This window comes from Rattus rattus, chromosome 15 (assembly GCF_011064425.1).
Source record: "Rattus rattus isolate New Zealand chromosome 15, Rrattus_CSIRO_v1, whole genome shotgun sequence".
In the NCBI taxonomy this organism is placed as follows: Eukaryota; Metazoa; Chordata; class Mammalia; order Rodentia; family Muridae; genus Rattus; species Rattus rattus.
In genome coordinates, this window is record NC_046168.1 from 55,108,557 (window position 1) to 55,123,812 (window position 15,256).

The 15,256-nt window shown below is 43.8% G+C and overlaps 1 protein-coding gene and 1 non-coding gene across 2 annotated transcripts in view; one reads left to right on the forward strand and one right to left on the reverse strand.

The window, feature by feature from the left end:
* Window positions 1-12,413, reverse strand: part of Hdhd2 (haloacid dehalogenase like hydrolase domain containing 2) — a 31,031-nt gene extending 18,618 nt beyond the window's left edge. The window contains exons 1-2 of the mRNA XM_032885578.1: window positions 12,325-12,413; window positions 2,490-2,600 (exon numbers count right to left, since the gene is read on the reverse strand). Coding sequence (XP_032741469.1) covers window positions 2,490-2,590 — 101 coding nt within the window. The 5' untranslated portion in view covers window positions 2,591-2,600; window positions 12,325-12,413. The remainder of the gene's footprint in view (window positions 1-2,489; window positions 2,601-12,324) is intronic.
* On the forward strand, window positions 232-360 carry LOC116885069. Its single transcript, XR_004385943.1, has one exon. It is a non-coding gene; the product is annotated as a small nucleolar RNA SNORA40 (small nucleolar RNA).
* Window positions 12,414-15,256: the final 2,843 nt, after the last annotated feature.

The window sequence follows — 15,256 nt, forward strand, 5'->3', positions numbered from 1 at the left end:
TGTTTCTACAGAAACCACAGTGTCAGTGCCAGCCTAGGGATTCTCTGATGGGGAAACCTCCAGTGCTCCAGAAAGCTCAACGGACAGTGTCCTGCCTGGTGTCCTGCCTGGTGTCCTGCCTGGCGGAGGGGCGGGCTCAGAGGTCACACTGCCTGGGAGGTGTGACCGATCACCCGAGGTGGAGTTTCCTTCAGTATAAGCAGAAAGATCATCTTCACGGCATTGAGACCTGGGACTGAGGTGTGGCTTTGCTGAACTTGTGGACAAAGATTTAAAGACAGGTGATAAAATATGTTTTCTCTTTTTTGACCTAGAGCTCACTGTTCAGTGTGGGTTTTGATGTTTGTATAGAGGAATACCATACTTAAGACAAGGAGAAGCGATGAAGGGACTGGCAATGGGTTTTCATCTCGAACAGGTCTGCGGCTGCAGGTGTGTGTACTGCTGTGATGAGCGGCGCTGTCTCAGCAAAGCGCTGCTGTACTCCACAGGCCTGTAGCTCCTCAGTGTGGCCAACGGCCTGTGGGTGGATATGATCTGGGCTCGGTAGTGTCCGTTCTAAAATGGATTCCAAGGTAAACTGTTTCTAGGAAGTAATGCTAATAATCTTAGCAGGGAATACTGATTACTGATGTTGCCATCAGTGTTCATAATTCAAGTGTAGATCAAAGAAAAACAAAAGAACGTGGGCTGGCAGGGGAATGGAGCAAACATTGGCTGCTTCTAACTGGTAGACGGCAATCTGGAAGTCCCTGGGCTTGGGGGGGTTCTGGTGACTTGGATGAGTGGTCGAGGAACCACCAAGGAAATCCCTTAGACAAAAACTAGAGTTTAAATAATTCTGCCTAATTTTACTTATTTTTATAAACTCTCTTTTATTCTTTGTACAAAGTCAGCACGAGTTTTTGGCTCAGTTTCTCTAGTGTTTTCTATGGAGGAAATAAAAATTAAATCTAGCTGTTAAAAATAAATAGAACTGGGGATGTATCTCAGTTGGAAGAGTGCCTACACTCTAACGTGCCTGTACTCCTAACGTGTGCAAACCCCTGGGTTCTACTCCACACTGCATGAGCTGGGGGTGGTGGCACACGCCTGCAGTTCCAGCCCCTGAGACATTCAAGCGGGAGATTCAGAAGGGCAAGGGCACCTTTGGATACATTGTGAGTCCAACAGCCTGAGATGCTAGAAAAAGCAGGAAAGCAGGCCCTTGGATGTCAACTCACAGAGGCTCACACATCAGCTGACACCCATCCTGGCCCTAGAAGGCCCGGCTGAGACAGAGGCTGTACACCCAGTTGTCTTTGGTTTTAAAGAAAGCCCCCGATTCCTCCAAGTATGAACTTAACATCATGACTCCAAATGAGAACGACAGTTGTACCTGACGAGCACAGGCACTGACACTCTGTGTCTGTCCTGGAAAGGGATGAGGCCTGTACTGCTGTTGCCCTCACGCCCAGGAGTGCTGAGACTTGTCACCAGATTTTCTTATGAACAGTACAGAGGAAGGACATTCTGGAGTTTGAAAATGTCAAATACCAAATTTTATACTGTTGATTTTGAAAACCTCTAATCTTTTTCATGACACCTAGAAGCAAACATCTGTATTTGGCTCAACTTGTGTATATACGTGTATATGTCCACACGTGTGTTCATGCATATGATCAGAGGATCACCTCAGACATTATTGTTTGGCACTGTCTACCTTTTTTGAGACAAGGTGTCCCATTAGCCTGAGGCTTGCGAATTTGGCTGGGCTGGCCAGTCAGGAAGCCCCAGGGACCACCACACCTGGCTTTAAGTGGGTGCTGGGGCTCCCAGGTTTGCAGAGCAAGCACTTTATTTAATGAGCCACTTCTAGCCCCTTGTTCTCTTTAATATGCTTTTATCATGTATTCTCTGCTTGTTTCTAGACTTGTTTAGTAATGTACTTGGTGAACCGGAAATATAGTCTTTAATCTTTGGAAGTATTAAATGTAGTTGATAGAAATCTTTCAAAAATTCCAAGTCTTTCAACCAAGCATTACTTTTAACAGTTACAAATTCAGTATTAGATCTTGGGTGATCAGGAGGCAGAAGATGCCTGTGTGCTTATTTATGTATTTCAGGTAGATCCCAGGGCTCGTGTGATTTTTTTCCCCCCAGTGCTATTCATTCTGTAGTTTTAGAATTAAATTACTATTCTAGTTTCTTGTGTCTTCATCTTCAAATTTACATTATCGGTTTAAAAAAAAACAGAATGGAGGGCTGGGGAGGGGGGAAGGAGAGAGAACAAAAAGACTAGAGCAAAAGGCCAAACCTAATAAAGCAGGGAGAACAATGTTGGGAGGATATTACAATGCATACATCTTCTAGCTAAACCCAAGGCAGTTCCTCCATGTATGGTAAGCTGGTGAAATGCCATCTTAAGGCCATCCATTTAGCTAATGATCCGCCCTGGTAAAGCGGCACTTAAAAACGTATTTGTCATCTGAACCTGGAGGATAGCTTGCCTTTTAAGAGCTTCCTGTGCGCCTGGCACAGCTGCATCTTCAATGTGAAGTGTGCCACTGAGATCTACCAAAACAGCTTTTAACACACGGCGCGCTGCCATCCTTCATTCCCTAGGAGAGAGCAAATGAAATTAAAAATACAGTTTAACAAACAATGGACAATTAAAAACTGGTAAGCAATCAAAAATACCATTCACATCCAGGAAGATATTGCTTAGCCTTAAGCTGCTTCTCTTTTAGAAAAAAATAATATTTAAAAAAATCAAAACCCAACATTTAATGCATGAAACTTTTATAATGCTTAGGTTTTTATCTATTTTCTTTTTAATCGAGTTAAACCTTGGAAAGAATGTCAGAACGAGATGCTACGACTTACTCTGAGGTTTCTCAGAATAACTCTGGTGAATAAGACACGTTTTATTTTTAAGTAGGAGAATAATGAATACACAGATAGGAGGAAGACTGCATTAGAAAGGTCTTTGCATCCTTGGTTGGGGACAATTAAAATATTCTAATTGCCACTGCTATGTTCTGACTGGTACGTGTGGCCAAGGAGCTCTCTGTATTTTAGAGGTAACCTATAAATTCTTATAAATAACCTACAAGTTGAAGGGAAAATCAAGTTATTTGGTAAAAATAAGGTGTGTGTGTGTGTGTGTGTGTGTGTGTGTGTGTGTGTGTGTGTGTGTGTACACTTCATGTATGCAAGGCAAGCATGCTATGGATTAAGCTGCACTTCTAGGTCCATGCTGTAAATTCTAAAGATCATATCCTCACTTTCTAATGTGTGCAACTTTACTTTGCAAAATTTCCCCTCAAATACTTGTTAAATACTTCGTTGTTTAAATTACTTGACAAGGTCTTGTTATGTACCAGACTAACATTGAATTCATAATCCTCTTGCCTCCCTAGAGCTGGGGTTATAGCCCAGTGCTACCATATCTGACCTCTTTAATCTTTATTGTGAGTCATGTCACATGAGGATAAATTTGGTTTATAGATCATTAGTAACGGGGTGAGGGGACTAAGAAAAGGAATGAGGTTTGATTTAGTTGAGACTTAGGGTTTGTTTTGTTTTGAGACAGGATCTCACTGTGTAGCCTCCCTGACCTGGAACCTCTCTATAGGCCAGGGTTTCCTCTGTATTACAACAACACTCCTGCTTCCCGACCCCATGCCTGCATTATATGTATTTGCCACCATGCCTGGTGATTTACAGGTTCTTTTTAAATTAGGGATTTAATTTATTAGTCATTTTTCCCATTTGTTTCTTCTCTTTACAAGGGTCTTAGGGTCACTACTGCAACATGACCAGAGAAACTAGAGGAGGACAGGGTTTATTCAGCTTACACTTCCACAGCATTGCTCGTCAGTGAAGGAAGTCAGGACAGGAACTCACACAGGGTAGGAGCCTAGAGACAGGAGCTGATGCAGAGGCCATGGAGGGGGCTCTTTGTTCTGGGGAGCCTTTGGATTCAGATGTCCTTTCCAAGGTTTCCCCAACCAACAGTTTGACCCCAGGCTACCACATGGGACACTGTGTCATATGTCTCCCACGAGGCTGGGAGATGGGCAACACCGAGTCTGAACCCGATCTTCAGTCACTCCTGGGGTGTCAGCTACAAAATTTTTCCAAAACACCTTTGTTCTATGGCCTGGCCTCAATAAATGGCCACCAGAGAGCATTCTAAATGTTAATATCCTCCACGGTATTAAAATTTCTGCTGGTATCTGGGCAAATGGTCTGAACTCCCTTCTGTCCAAGTTTGTTGGGAACCATACTCTCGTGCCTCCTCTGTAGCCAATATTCTAAAGTTCAGGTCCTACTAGCAAGGATGGTCACTCCAGCAGACCCCTTGTCTTCAAGGACTCAGGTCCCAAACCAGGGTCCCCTCCCTTAACCGAGCCCCACCTTCCCCCCCGCTTCTTCCTTGGATACACTCACCTGTTTTAGCTACAATGGTCACTGCAAACCAGGCTGCTAATCTAATCTTCAGTTGTCTGTGAGTTGGATCCTAAATCCCAGAGCCCTGATTCTTCAGCCTGCCATGTCCTCCACAAGGCCCGGGCTCTTACAACACCCCTCCCCTCTTCCTTTCAGTTTGCCTGAGGTCCAGTAAAGCTCCAGCTGCCCCCCTCCTCCTGGTGACCCCCCTTTTCTCCTAGCCCATTGGGCAAAGCCACACTCACTCCCACGACAGATCCACCCACTTTGCACAGTCCGGCCCGGCCTGTTGGGGAGGCCTCAATGCTCACGTACCGAACACATCAGCCTCTCCAACACTCCTTAACGACAGGTCACTCTTGTCCCTCCAAAACCCACAGCTTCCTTAAGCCTATGCCTGGGCCACAATAGTAATTTTTTTCCAACCCCGCCTCCCCCAAGATCTGCCCCCTCTACCATCCTGGGTCTCTAAACTTGTTCCAAGTGCATCACTTCAACAGTCCCACCTCCTCACTGACCTGGCTCCAGAAGAGCCTCTTCCTTTCAGCCCACAGTGCGGCCCCTCCCTTCCTAAAGCTAAATTCTACACAGCTGATAACCAAACAAACTACAATCTATGACCTTGTGATAACAGTTCCCTGGTCAAGGTCCTAAAATCAAAAAAGTTTCTATTTTCTAAGCTTATTAAATTAACCTTTTCCTGTCCAGTAAAGTTTAAACATAACATTTAAGCACTTATAGCCCAAAACCAAATGTTTGTCTATTTAGAAATACTTTAGATAAACAATTGTCCTCAACCACTTCAAAGATCTACAGAATATGGCACTTAAAATGTTTAATAAAAAAGCATTTCAGAACAGAGACACACAGGCTCCTGACAGCACCCTGTATCTCCTCCGAAGATGGGCATAGAAGAACCTCCACTTGAGCTTGCTTTAAATGTGACAAAGACAGACAGACACTGGGCTGTACACTGCCCCTTGCCTTGACTGCTGACAGCACACTGACTATGACAGGCAAGACACTGAAGTTGACTGACTAGCTTTGCCCTTCTTCATAGTCTGGTTTCACAGAAAAGTCTGTCAAGAGTTTCTGGGCCTGATGACCAAAATGGATGTCCTACTGACCGACCACAGAGGATTCTCAACAATTCTCAACCCGACAATTCTCAACAGCAGCTGTGAATGGATGACTGACTACCCAGGTAGCCCAGTGTCTGTGCCATTTTTAAACCTTGGAGGCTGCTTGCTCAGATGAAATTTATCCTTCTCGGGACTCTAGTGGGTTTGAAGGTCAATTTAAGAATAAAATCCAAGGCTTTAGCTGCCTTCTCAGTTCTCTTCATAGGTAAAAATCAGGTCTCAGGCCTCAAGCCTCCCTCTCCTAGAACTGCCACTACTAGGTCTAGACAATTTCCCTTGTTATTGACTTAAAAAAACAACAATCAATATAACTTTTTGATATTCTTGTATCTAAAGGAGCTTGCTTTGCAATGGCTATGCCCAAGGGTCAGTCATCTGTGTCTAGTGGTAAGTAGCTGGATAAAAGGAGATAAAAGGCTTAGGTAAGGTCTGAGGATATGAGAGCTTCCTGAGGGGCGGGGAAAGCATTTTGAGGCTGGTAAATGATGTCATGAAGGTTGGAGGATGTGGAAAAAACTTGGATATGATAGGAAAGTGAGTCAAGAAGTGAAAAGTGGGGTTGGGGATTTAGCTCAGTGGTAGAGAGCTTGCCTAGCAAGTGCAAGGCCCTGGGTTCAGTCCTCAGCTCCGGAAAAAAAACAAAAACAAAACAAAACAAAAAACCAAAAACCAAGAAGTGAAAAGTGTTTCAGGTTCTTCCCTTGCTGACTGGTAATGACTTACAGTCTGTAGTCCAACTCCCAACAATGATCAGCAGCAGCTGTGAATGAAGTCCAAGGATCTAGCAGTGGCTCAGTCCCACAGGGCAGGCAGGCAGGTGAAAAAAAGAGACGATTCCTTCTTCCAATGTCCTTTTGTAAATCTCCAGTAGAGGGTGTGTCCCAGATTACAGGTGTGTACCACCACGCCTGGGTCTGGGACTTGCTTTGTCCCAGGTGACCTTGAAGTCAGAGATCTTGCCTTAAGCTCCTGGGATTCATAGCCACTTTGCTTCAGATCTCCATACCAAGATCCAGGTCACAAACTTGTATCTCCCAGCCTCAAGATCAGATCAAAGGTGAACCTTCCAATTCTGAATTGTAGTTCATTCCAGATATAGTCAAGTTGACAACCAGGAATAGCCACTACACATGTCTAAAATGTATTTCTTTCTTTTAAATCTTTGTAAGATTCTTATAAGCTTCAAAAGGCCTTACAAAACTAGAGGGCCCTTAACCTCTTCATGACTTATAAGGGTGACACCTGCATGTTTCTGGGAGAAAATGCTAGTATTACATCAATGAGTCTGGCATGGTGGAGACCTGGATCATGTCACTCCACAAATTGTCTCCACCAATACAACTAGGCCACATCTTCATTCCATGCTTTCTAACAGTCTTAACTCTTCACATGGCTAGTCCCGTTCATAGCGTTTTTCTCCAAGCTTTGCCCTCTCCTCTTCCTCCAGGAGTAAAGTTTCCTAAGGAACAGTCAACCAAATGCTCCTACACCCATACCTCCTGATGACCAAGGACCCTACCTACTCCTACTCTCCCACTCCATGCCGGCCCTCTTCAGAAGGAAGTAGTGAGATCTGAATTGGCAACCCTATACCCAAAGAGGTCAGGATGTTAGGCTGGAACCATGACTCATCCCTTGCACTAGCTGGAAAGCCCTTCTTCCCCCAAACCCCCTTCCCCTAACCCTGCTGGCAGAGAAAACTCCTGTTTCGCTTTGAGAAAACTTGGGGCTAACAAGTCATCATTCCTCATCACTGTGTTTCCAGCAACCCACCCAAGAGTGCCTGCCTAGGGGCCCAGTTCTTGACCATGTATGGACACCACCCCAAGTCCTAGTTGGCACCCCATCACTCCTTACCTAAGCTCTATAAAAACCCCTTGCTTTAGTGTGGATGCCTGACTTCACTGACCTCCACCTGTGAGATCAGTGAACCCAACTGAGAGCTGCCTCCTAATAAACCTGCCTTTATCTACCTTTAATCTGGTCTAATCTGGCCTCTATCTGCATCACAGAGGAAGAGAAAATGCCTATCGGTGTGTATGCTTAGCAATTTCCCCATCTTGACAGATGTAGGTAGCTTACTATAGGTAGATCTGGACATTCATTTTTACTACTGTATTCTATTATATAAATGCACTATAATTATGTTCTCCTGAGCATAAGTAATCGTAGTTTTACTGTTTTATTGTACCACAAAGCACACCTATCCACGAGTTTGTATGTCTCCTTGTGGATACCTATAAGCACTTCTGTGGAGTTTTGCTGGGTCTGAAGGTCGTCCTACCCTTACAGAATACTGCCAAGTTGCAATCATGGTCATCTTATACAGTCAGCATAAAACTCCATACAAGAATTTGTTGAGAAAAATGTTGGATGTGTAGTCCGGACTAGCTCCAGAGCTCAACAGCATCCTGTTATCTATTGAATATGAGGCCAGCCTGGGCTACATGATAGCCACTGCCCCATCCCACCACCACCCCCAAAAGGAAAAAAAAAATATGCATTCTGCTTGTCTTTGCCAAATATCTATTGGAAAAGAGTGCAGAGACCAAAACTAAGAAGATATTAAGAGCTGTAGAGATGGCTCAGTAAAGACAGCTCTTGCACAGAACAGGGTTCAGTTCCCAGCACCCACAGGGCAGCCTGTTCCAAGTAACTCCAGTGCCAAGGGGATAAGACATTTTCTTCTGACCCTCTTGGCTCCTGCCTGCACACAGATATACTCAAGCACACACACATGCACATAATTTAAAAAAAAAAAAGCTGCAGTCAAGTCTCAAGTGCAAAATCATCCCTTTTATGAATCTTGATATTCTATCCTGATCCTTTGTAATCCATAAAATGAAGATGTGTTGTGCACGCCCATGATGCTAGCACAGTAAGAGGCCAGTTTGGGCTGTGTATCAAGTTCATGGTCTACACGATCTATTTAGCAAACCTTGTCCCATAACTAAAAGGAACAGAAGACTTGAAAAACATCACCAGGAAGAATGGTCCTTAAATAACTGTCCAGTTAGTGCCAGGGAATAATTATAAAAAGTACTAATGTTAATTCCTCCAGAAACACCCGAAGGTGTAACTGTGATTTAAAAGCCTACATTACTGGGGCTGGAGAGATGGCTCAGCGGTTAAGAGCACCCGACTACTCTTCCAGAGGTCCTGAGTTCAATTCCCAGCAACCACATGGTGGCTCACAACCATCTGTAAAGAGATCCGATGCCCTCTTCTGCTGTATCTGAAGACAGCTACAGTGTACTTACATTTATAATAAATGAATTAAAATTTGTTTAAAAAAGCCTACATTACAAAAATCATTTCCATAGGACATACCATGCTTTTTTTGGAGTTTCACACGTGTGAGGAAAGGGAAACAGAACTTAGATGTTCCAGTCAAACTTTAACACATTCCCTTCTTCAGAGAGCCCTATTAAGCCTTGGTCCTATCTGCCAGGCTCCCTCTTTTCTTTATAATTCCTGTTAGCTGCACCACAAACCAATATATGACAAAAGGAACACCTTGTATACATGGGCTTGGTACCAACAGCCCCTAGAGATGCCAAAGTCCGAAAGCCCTTTTTCTGAAGCAGTACAGTACTAGAACAAAGCCATTCCCTTCCTACTAGATAATTGAAATCATCTTTCAATAGGGTACTTAAAACAGTGCAAACGCTGTACAGTTGTTATACTGGATCCTTTAGGGAATAATGACAAGAACTTCATATTGCTTAGTATAAACAAAATTTTATTTCTCCTTTAGAATATTTCCTAACCTCACTCCCCCTCTCCCTTTTTCCTTCCTTTCTGGTACTTTTAGAATTTAGTCAGCCCAAGCTGGCCTTGTACTCGTGAATCTGTCTCCTGAGTGATGGAACTGCTGGTGCCTACCACTGCGTCTGGCTTTTTCGGAGTAGTTCTGATCTGCAGTTGATTGGGTGAGTTTATACACCCAATGTATGTATGCAGACATGAAGGACAAAATTAGAACCTAGATAAAATATTAAGATATAGATGAACAGTTAAGGCCTAGGTAAATGTTTCCTGTCTAACCTGCCAGTATAAGGAAACTTTCTAATGCCAAGACTGATTACGTATTTTCATGTTCTATGCCCTTGGAAACCAATCATGATAGAAGTCAATAAAACTATTTTATATATTTACTCACAATAACCTTGGACCCGAGCCAACCACCCAATGGCACTTCCTGCACCTATGTATAAGCTTTTATGGTATATAAGAAACTATTTAGAATAAGACTTTCATTTAGAGTAGTAGTTTAGTAAAGTTTAAGTTCCCAAGACCTCCTTGGGAAATGACACCCTTCTTGGCAGAAAAAGAAATATATGTGGGTAACTGACATCCTGGTTTACAAGTTAAGAGATGACTATCAGACAAGGCAAGTCTCCTGCCACTGCTGAATACCCCAACCAATGGGAGCAGGATAATTGTACAACAAAGACATGTTCCTAAGGAAGTGTCCTATCCCTAAATCCTGATTGGTAGAATTAAGATGGCATAGATGTTTGTGGATTTTAGGCTTAAGAACTCTGTAGAATCTTAACTCAAGGTCATGGTTCAGTTTTAGACTCTGGACCATGGCCCTGGCTGACCAGTCCTGGGGCATCTGCTCAATAAACAACCCCTATCTGACTGAGATCAGTGTCCTTGTGGTTTGTGAGGCAATTCTTGGACCCCAACAATAAATGAGTATTAACCTGGAAAGAAATAATAAGGGCTTCAAAGGGAGTCCACAGTGCTATTCTAATCTGGAACCAACACCGACCATTACCCCCAGATTGAACAAATTATACACTAATTTCTCTTGGAAGAGTTACAAACAGCTGAATGTCTGAGGCAGAATTGGGGTCGGGGGCACAAACCAACCAAACCAACCAAACCAAACAAAGAGGGGGAAAAAAAGCCGAGCAAAGAAAAACCATAAATGGCTAATGGGAACTGTTCAGTGCAAAGAAGAAAAGCACATTTACTTTTATACCAAGCAGAACTGATTCAAATACTCGGTACAGCTGCCCTCCCCCACAGAAAAAAAATCACTGAGGGCAGTTCAGTCTTTACCTGATAGCTGCTCTTTTCTTTGTAACCTGTGAGTGGATGGCAGTCCCAGCAGTCCAGATGCTAAATCCAGCCAGTCCTACCACCTATGGTTTTCAGTATAGCTTTTATCTTTAAAACTTTCTTGAGCTGGAGAGATGGCTCAGCGGTTAAGAGCACCCGACTGCTCTTCCAGAGGTCATGAGTTCAATTCCCAGCAACCACATGGTGGCTCACAACCATCTGTAAAGAGATCTGATGCCCTCTTCTGGTGTGTCTGAAGACAGCTACAGTGTATTTATATATAATAAATGAATAAATCTTTAAAAAAAAAACGAACTTTCTTAGTTTTAAAATTACCTCCTACCTACTGTCAGAAACCACAAGTCTCCTTTCTGACTGTCTGCGAGTCTAGTTCGAGATTATTTCCTGGAACGCAGAAGCCGCAGTTGAGTAGAACAAAGGAAGGTGATCATGCCTGGGTTTGAACCTGCCCACATGAGCTCGGGAGGTGTTTAGCTGCTTAGCCAGTTTCTTCATTGCTGAGTATTAAATACCATGAACAAGTGTTTCGCACTTGAAAAGAAGGGTTTCTGTGTCTGAGATTGAAGAGGAGCAGAGAGTACATAACGATGAGATTAGGGCTATAAAAAACAATCAAGATAAATACAATGCAAGGGTTGGGGATTCGAGCAAACATCAAAGCAAAGGTATTTGTGGCACATAATTTTAGAAACTTGTGTAAATGTGATAAATCTTCAGATCTCAAAGAAATCATTCTCATGGAAGGTTCAAGTTTTTTATGCCACCTAGATGCTCGAGATTAAAACTGCGTTCCTTCTCTGTACAGTTCCCGGCATTTTGGGAAACCACTGTGTTCATCAACAAATACTATTATTCATCCAGCCATAATCCTAATGTCTTTCCCATACCTTCACACCATATTAACAATGGACAGTGGTGTCCTCCACCTCTTCCAACAGGTCTAACTCTCACAACTACAATCTTGGCAGCTTGCTCAGTCTAAAGACTTCTGCTTCCCTCACGGGCGCTGTGTGAAACTGCCCCTATCCTTCTCCACCCTCCTCCCCTCTAACCACCTCCTCCAGTGCCCTGTCTAAGATACCATTTCCTCTGGTTAATCAACTTTCTTTCTGCATCTGAGCGTCACCAGTGTAAAGTCTACCACCCTTGTCCCATCTGCTTGCCTTTCCCACCAAACTGTAGAGCTCTGTACGTGGGAGGGCCAGTTGCCTTTTCCTCTGTGGACGTGCTAAGGAGACACTTGAATCAACTAAACTCATGCATTTAGCTCTGAGTTGGGAAGACTTAAAACCAAGGACCTCTTTTTTTTAAAACTCAACTGCAATGACTTCCACTTCTCGAGGACGGCTTCTGCATTTTGCCCTAACTCCAGGTCCAGGGTCTGGGGAGGCTGGCGTCCACATTATACAGGGCAAGACCATAGATGTGCCGACCTCACAGAAACCACCCACTCAGACCACGGGAGAACAGTCTGCGCGTGCGCACGCCGCAGAGGGCCAGTCACCACAGGAGAGGGGAGGCCCGGTCCGTGAAGTGCGATTCTCTAAGCAAGCGCAGGCGTTTCCCCAACCCGTTCACACGAGAAGCCGCCTCCGGCAGGGGCGCGGCCGCCATCCCCAAGCCCTCCGCCTCTTGGTTGCGCGCGCCTCCTCACCCTCGCAGCCCGGTCGTCCTCTGGAAAGGCCCGCGCGCTGCCGAGCACACCTCCCGACCCGGATGCAGTCCTGACGCACCGGAAGTTCCGCCCAGCGTCCAGGTCTCCGAAGTGCCTACGGAGCTGTGGATGCTTCTGCTGTTGGTCAGTATAGATCTCTGTAACAAAGCGCCATCGCTCAAACGTTGCCTCTTCCCCGCTTCGCTTCCCCATTTCTTGCCTTTTCAGAGACGCTTCAGAGGCCTTCGTAATCCTTTGACACCCTATGCCCCAATTTCGTTACTTGACCCAGCCTTGGCATTTATTTCTGGGTCCCATTAACTCCAGGCAACGAAATCATCCCATCAGTGTGATGGGACAGAGTACAGTTTACAGGCCTGAGACCTTTTGTGTAAGATCGATACTGATTCTGACCCACAACCATAGCTATTAGAGCACCATCTAACACTCTGTCTACTCAATGCTGCAGTCAGCAGTGTTACTGAAACCAATGAGGGAGACCCACTTCTTGAGGCATAGGGCAGATAAGTGGTGTTAAAGCACTATTGAAGTCTGTTGAGATCAAATTGTGTATTAAAATTTTTACTGTAAGCACTGCTCTATAACCAGTTAAGACACTGCAGAACAGGAACAAGCTGCTGGCAGATCGAACCTAGTGGCTCTCTAGCTACTTCGAGCAAAAAGACTGAAACAGCCATCCTGACTTCCCTATGCCAGCACTAGTCATCGGGAACACACCACAGATATTGTGGTGGCTTGAATGAAAATACGGGCTCATGTTTGAATGCTTAGTTGTCAGTTGATGAACTGGAAGGGATTAGTTGTGTTCTTGCTGTGAGAAGTGTATCGCTGCTGGGTAGTTCTGAGGTTTCAAAAGCCTGCCTAGTGGTTTGTCTTTCGCCATCTGGAGATCAGGAAGTAAAGCTCTTAGATATTGCTCCAGCACCATGCATGGTACCTTATGTGTTACCACGATCCCACCATGATACGTCTGATCCTCTGAAACTGCAACCAAGCACCCAATTAAATGCTTAAAAAAAAAAAATAGTGTTGCCTTGGTTATGGTGTCTCTTCACAGCAGTAGAACAATGACTAGGACCTATGTCTTTAGATACAACTCTGGTGGCTGTTCTTGGTTGTCAATGGACCACAGCCTGTGAACCACTCTAGTAAGTCCCATATGTACGCACACATTCATTCTATAGGCTCTGTTCCTGTGGAGAACCCTGATACAACCACACCACATCATTGCCAAATACCCTACAGTCTGAAGGTGCAACCTATGGCAGGCAGGTCTGGATCAGTTTGTATCAGGCATTTTGTTAACAAGACTTGAACACTATTCCAAATTAAATTAATAAAAAGGTGTGTTATTATGTCTTACATGAGCAATTGGGTAGGACCAAAGTCTCTTTTTGAAAATATTGTATGACCCAGTATGTAGAAACAGGAATACCCTGAATTGACTGCGTTGTAAGAACTGATTTGAGGCTTAAATTTGGACAAAATCATTTACAATGATTTAATAAAATAAAATGAGGTGTCAGTTACCAAGATTGGTCTGTTAGCTCTGAGGCCAGAGGAACATCCCAGAACTAAGCTCCTCACAGGGGCCAATGATTCAAGGGCATTTTTTTTGGGTCCAGCTGACAGCCCTTAAGTCCGAACAAAAGATTCACTCTCTCCAATTGAGACATAACCAATACCTGCTCCAGTTAGAAGTAACTTAAAAGTTACTCGAGGATCCCCTTGGTTTATATCAACAATTCAGTGAATTCTCTGAAGAAACAGATTATGAATATGAACATCCATTAAGTTTCTACTCAGCAGTTTTGCAGTAAAGAACAAAACAGAGATCAACAAACTCATAATGCCAGGGCTATACAAAGGAGCACATCAGACACTTAAGTGGGAAAGTCAGCTTTATTTATAAAAGTGTTCGGTACAGAGGACGCCATCCCACCCCTCTAAATGACTGTAACAGACATTCACACGATACTCACACAGTTTAACTTCCTATATAAAACTGAACAACAGTATTATAGGATGAGGAAAGAACCCCACAAGGTTCGCCTAAGACATAAAAACAAGGGGTTGGGGATTTGGCTCAGTGGTAGAGCGCTTGCCTAAAGCAAAGGCCCTGGGTTCGGTCCCCAGCTCCAAAAAAAGAACCAAAAAAAAAAAAAAAAAAAGACATAAAAACAAACCGAAGCTGCCTAGCATTAATGGTCTACTGACAACAGAATGAGAAACTAAGGCTCATACCTACAGCATGCTACTGCACCAAGGAATGCCTGGAGAGGCCAATGCTCCACAATGAACAGCCACTGGAGCAGGCTGGTTTGTGACTGTGGCTGATTTCGCCAACTAACAGTTACACCGATTTTATGAACAAATCCTTGTGAAACAGGGAAGACTTGCTACCAAGGAGAATATGTTAACAGTCCTGCCTCACTGTTCAGGTCAACTAATAAACAACGGCATAAAAAGAACTTAAAACCTCAGCTCCCAAACAACTGGTTTACAGAATTAGAACTCTCAGAATTAGAAATCAGGATACTGCTCCGTAGTTACTTATAAAGTTCTTCATAGTAGAAATGATATATACTAGTTAACCAAAGAGTTCAAAATAAATTACCCAAATACCAATTTGTCAGTTAGCTGTAACTGTTACTTTAAATAGGAAGTTAATTACTCTCAGGTTGTACCTAAATAGTAAAGTATTCCAAAACTTTGAAGAAAACCTGTCCCTGAATCATGAGAGAGCCTTATTGGATGAAGCAGAGGCAGCAGTCCTGGGCCCTTTAATAGCCTTTACCTATCTTAACCAAAACAAGTGTGCTCCAATCCTGGAGTGCTTCTGCCTCTGACGAGCTGATATTTTGTCCCGAAACTACAAGTGCAACTACAATAAAAAAAAAAAAAAATCAGA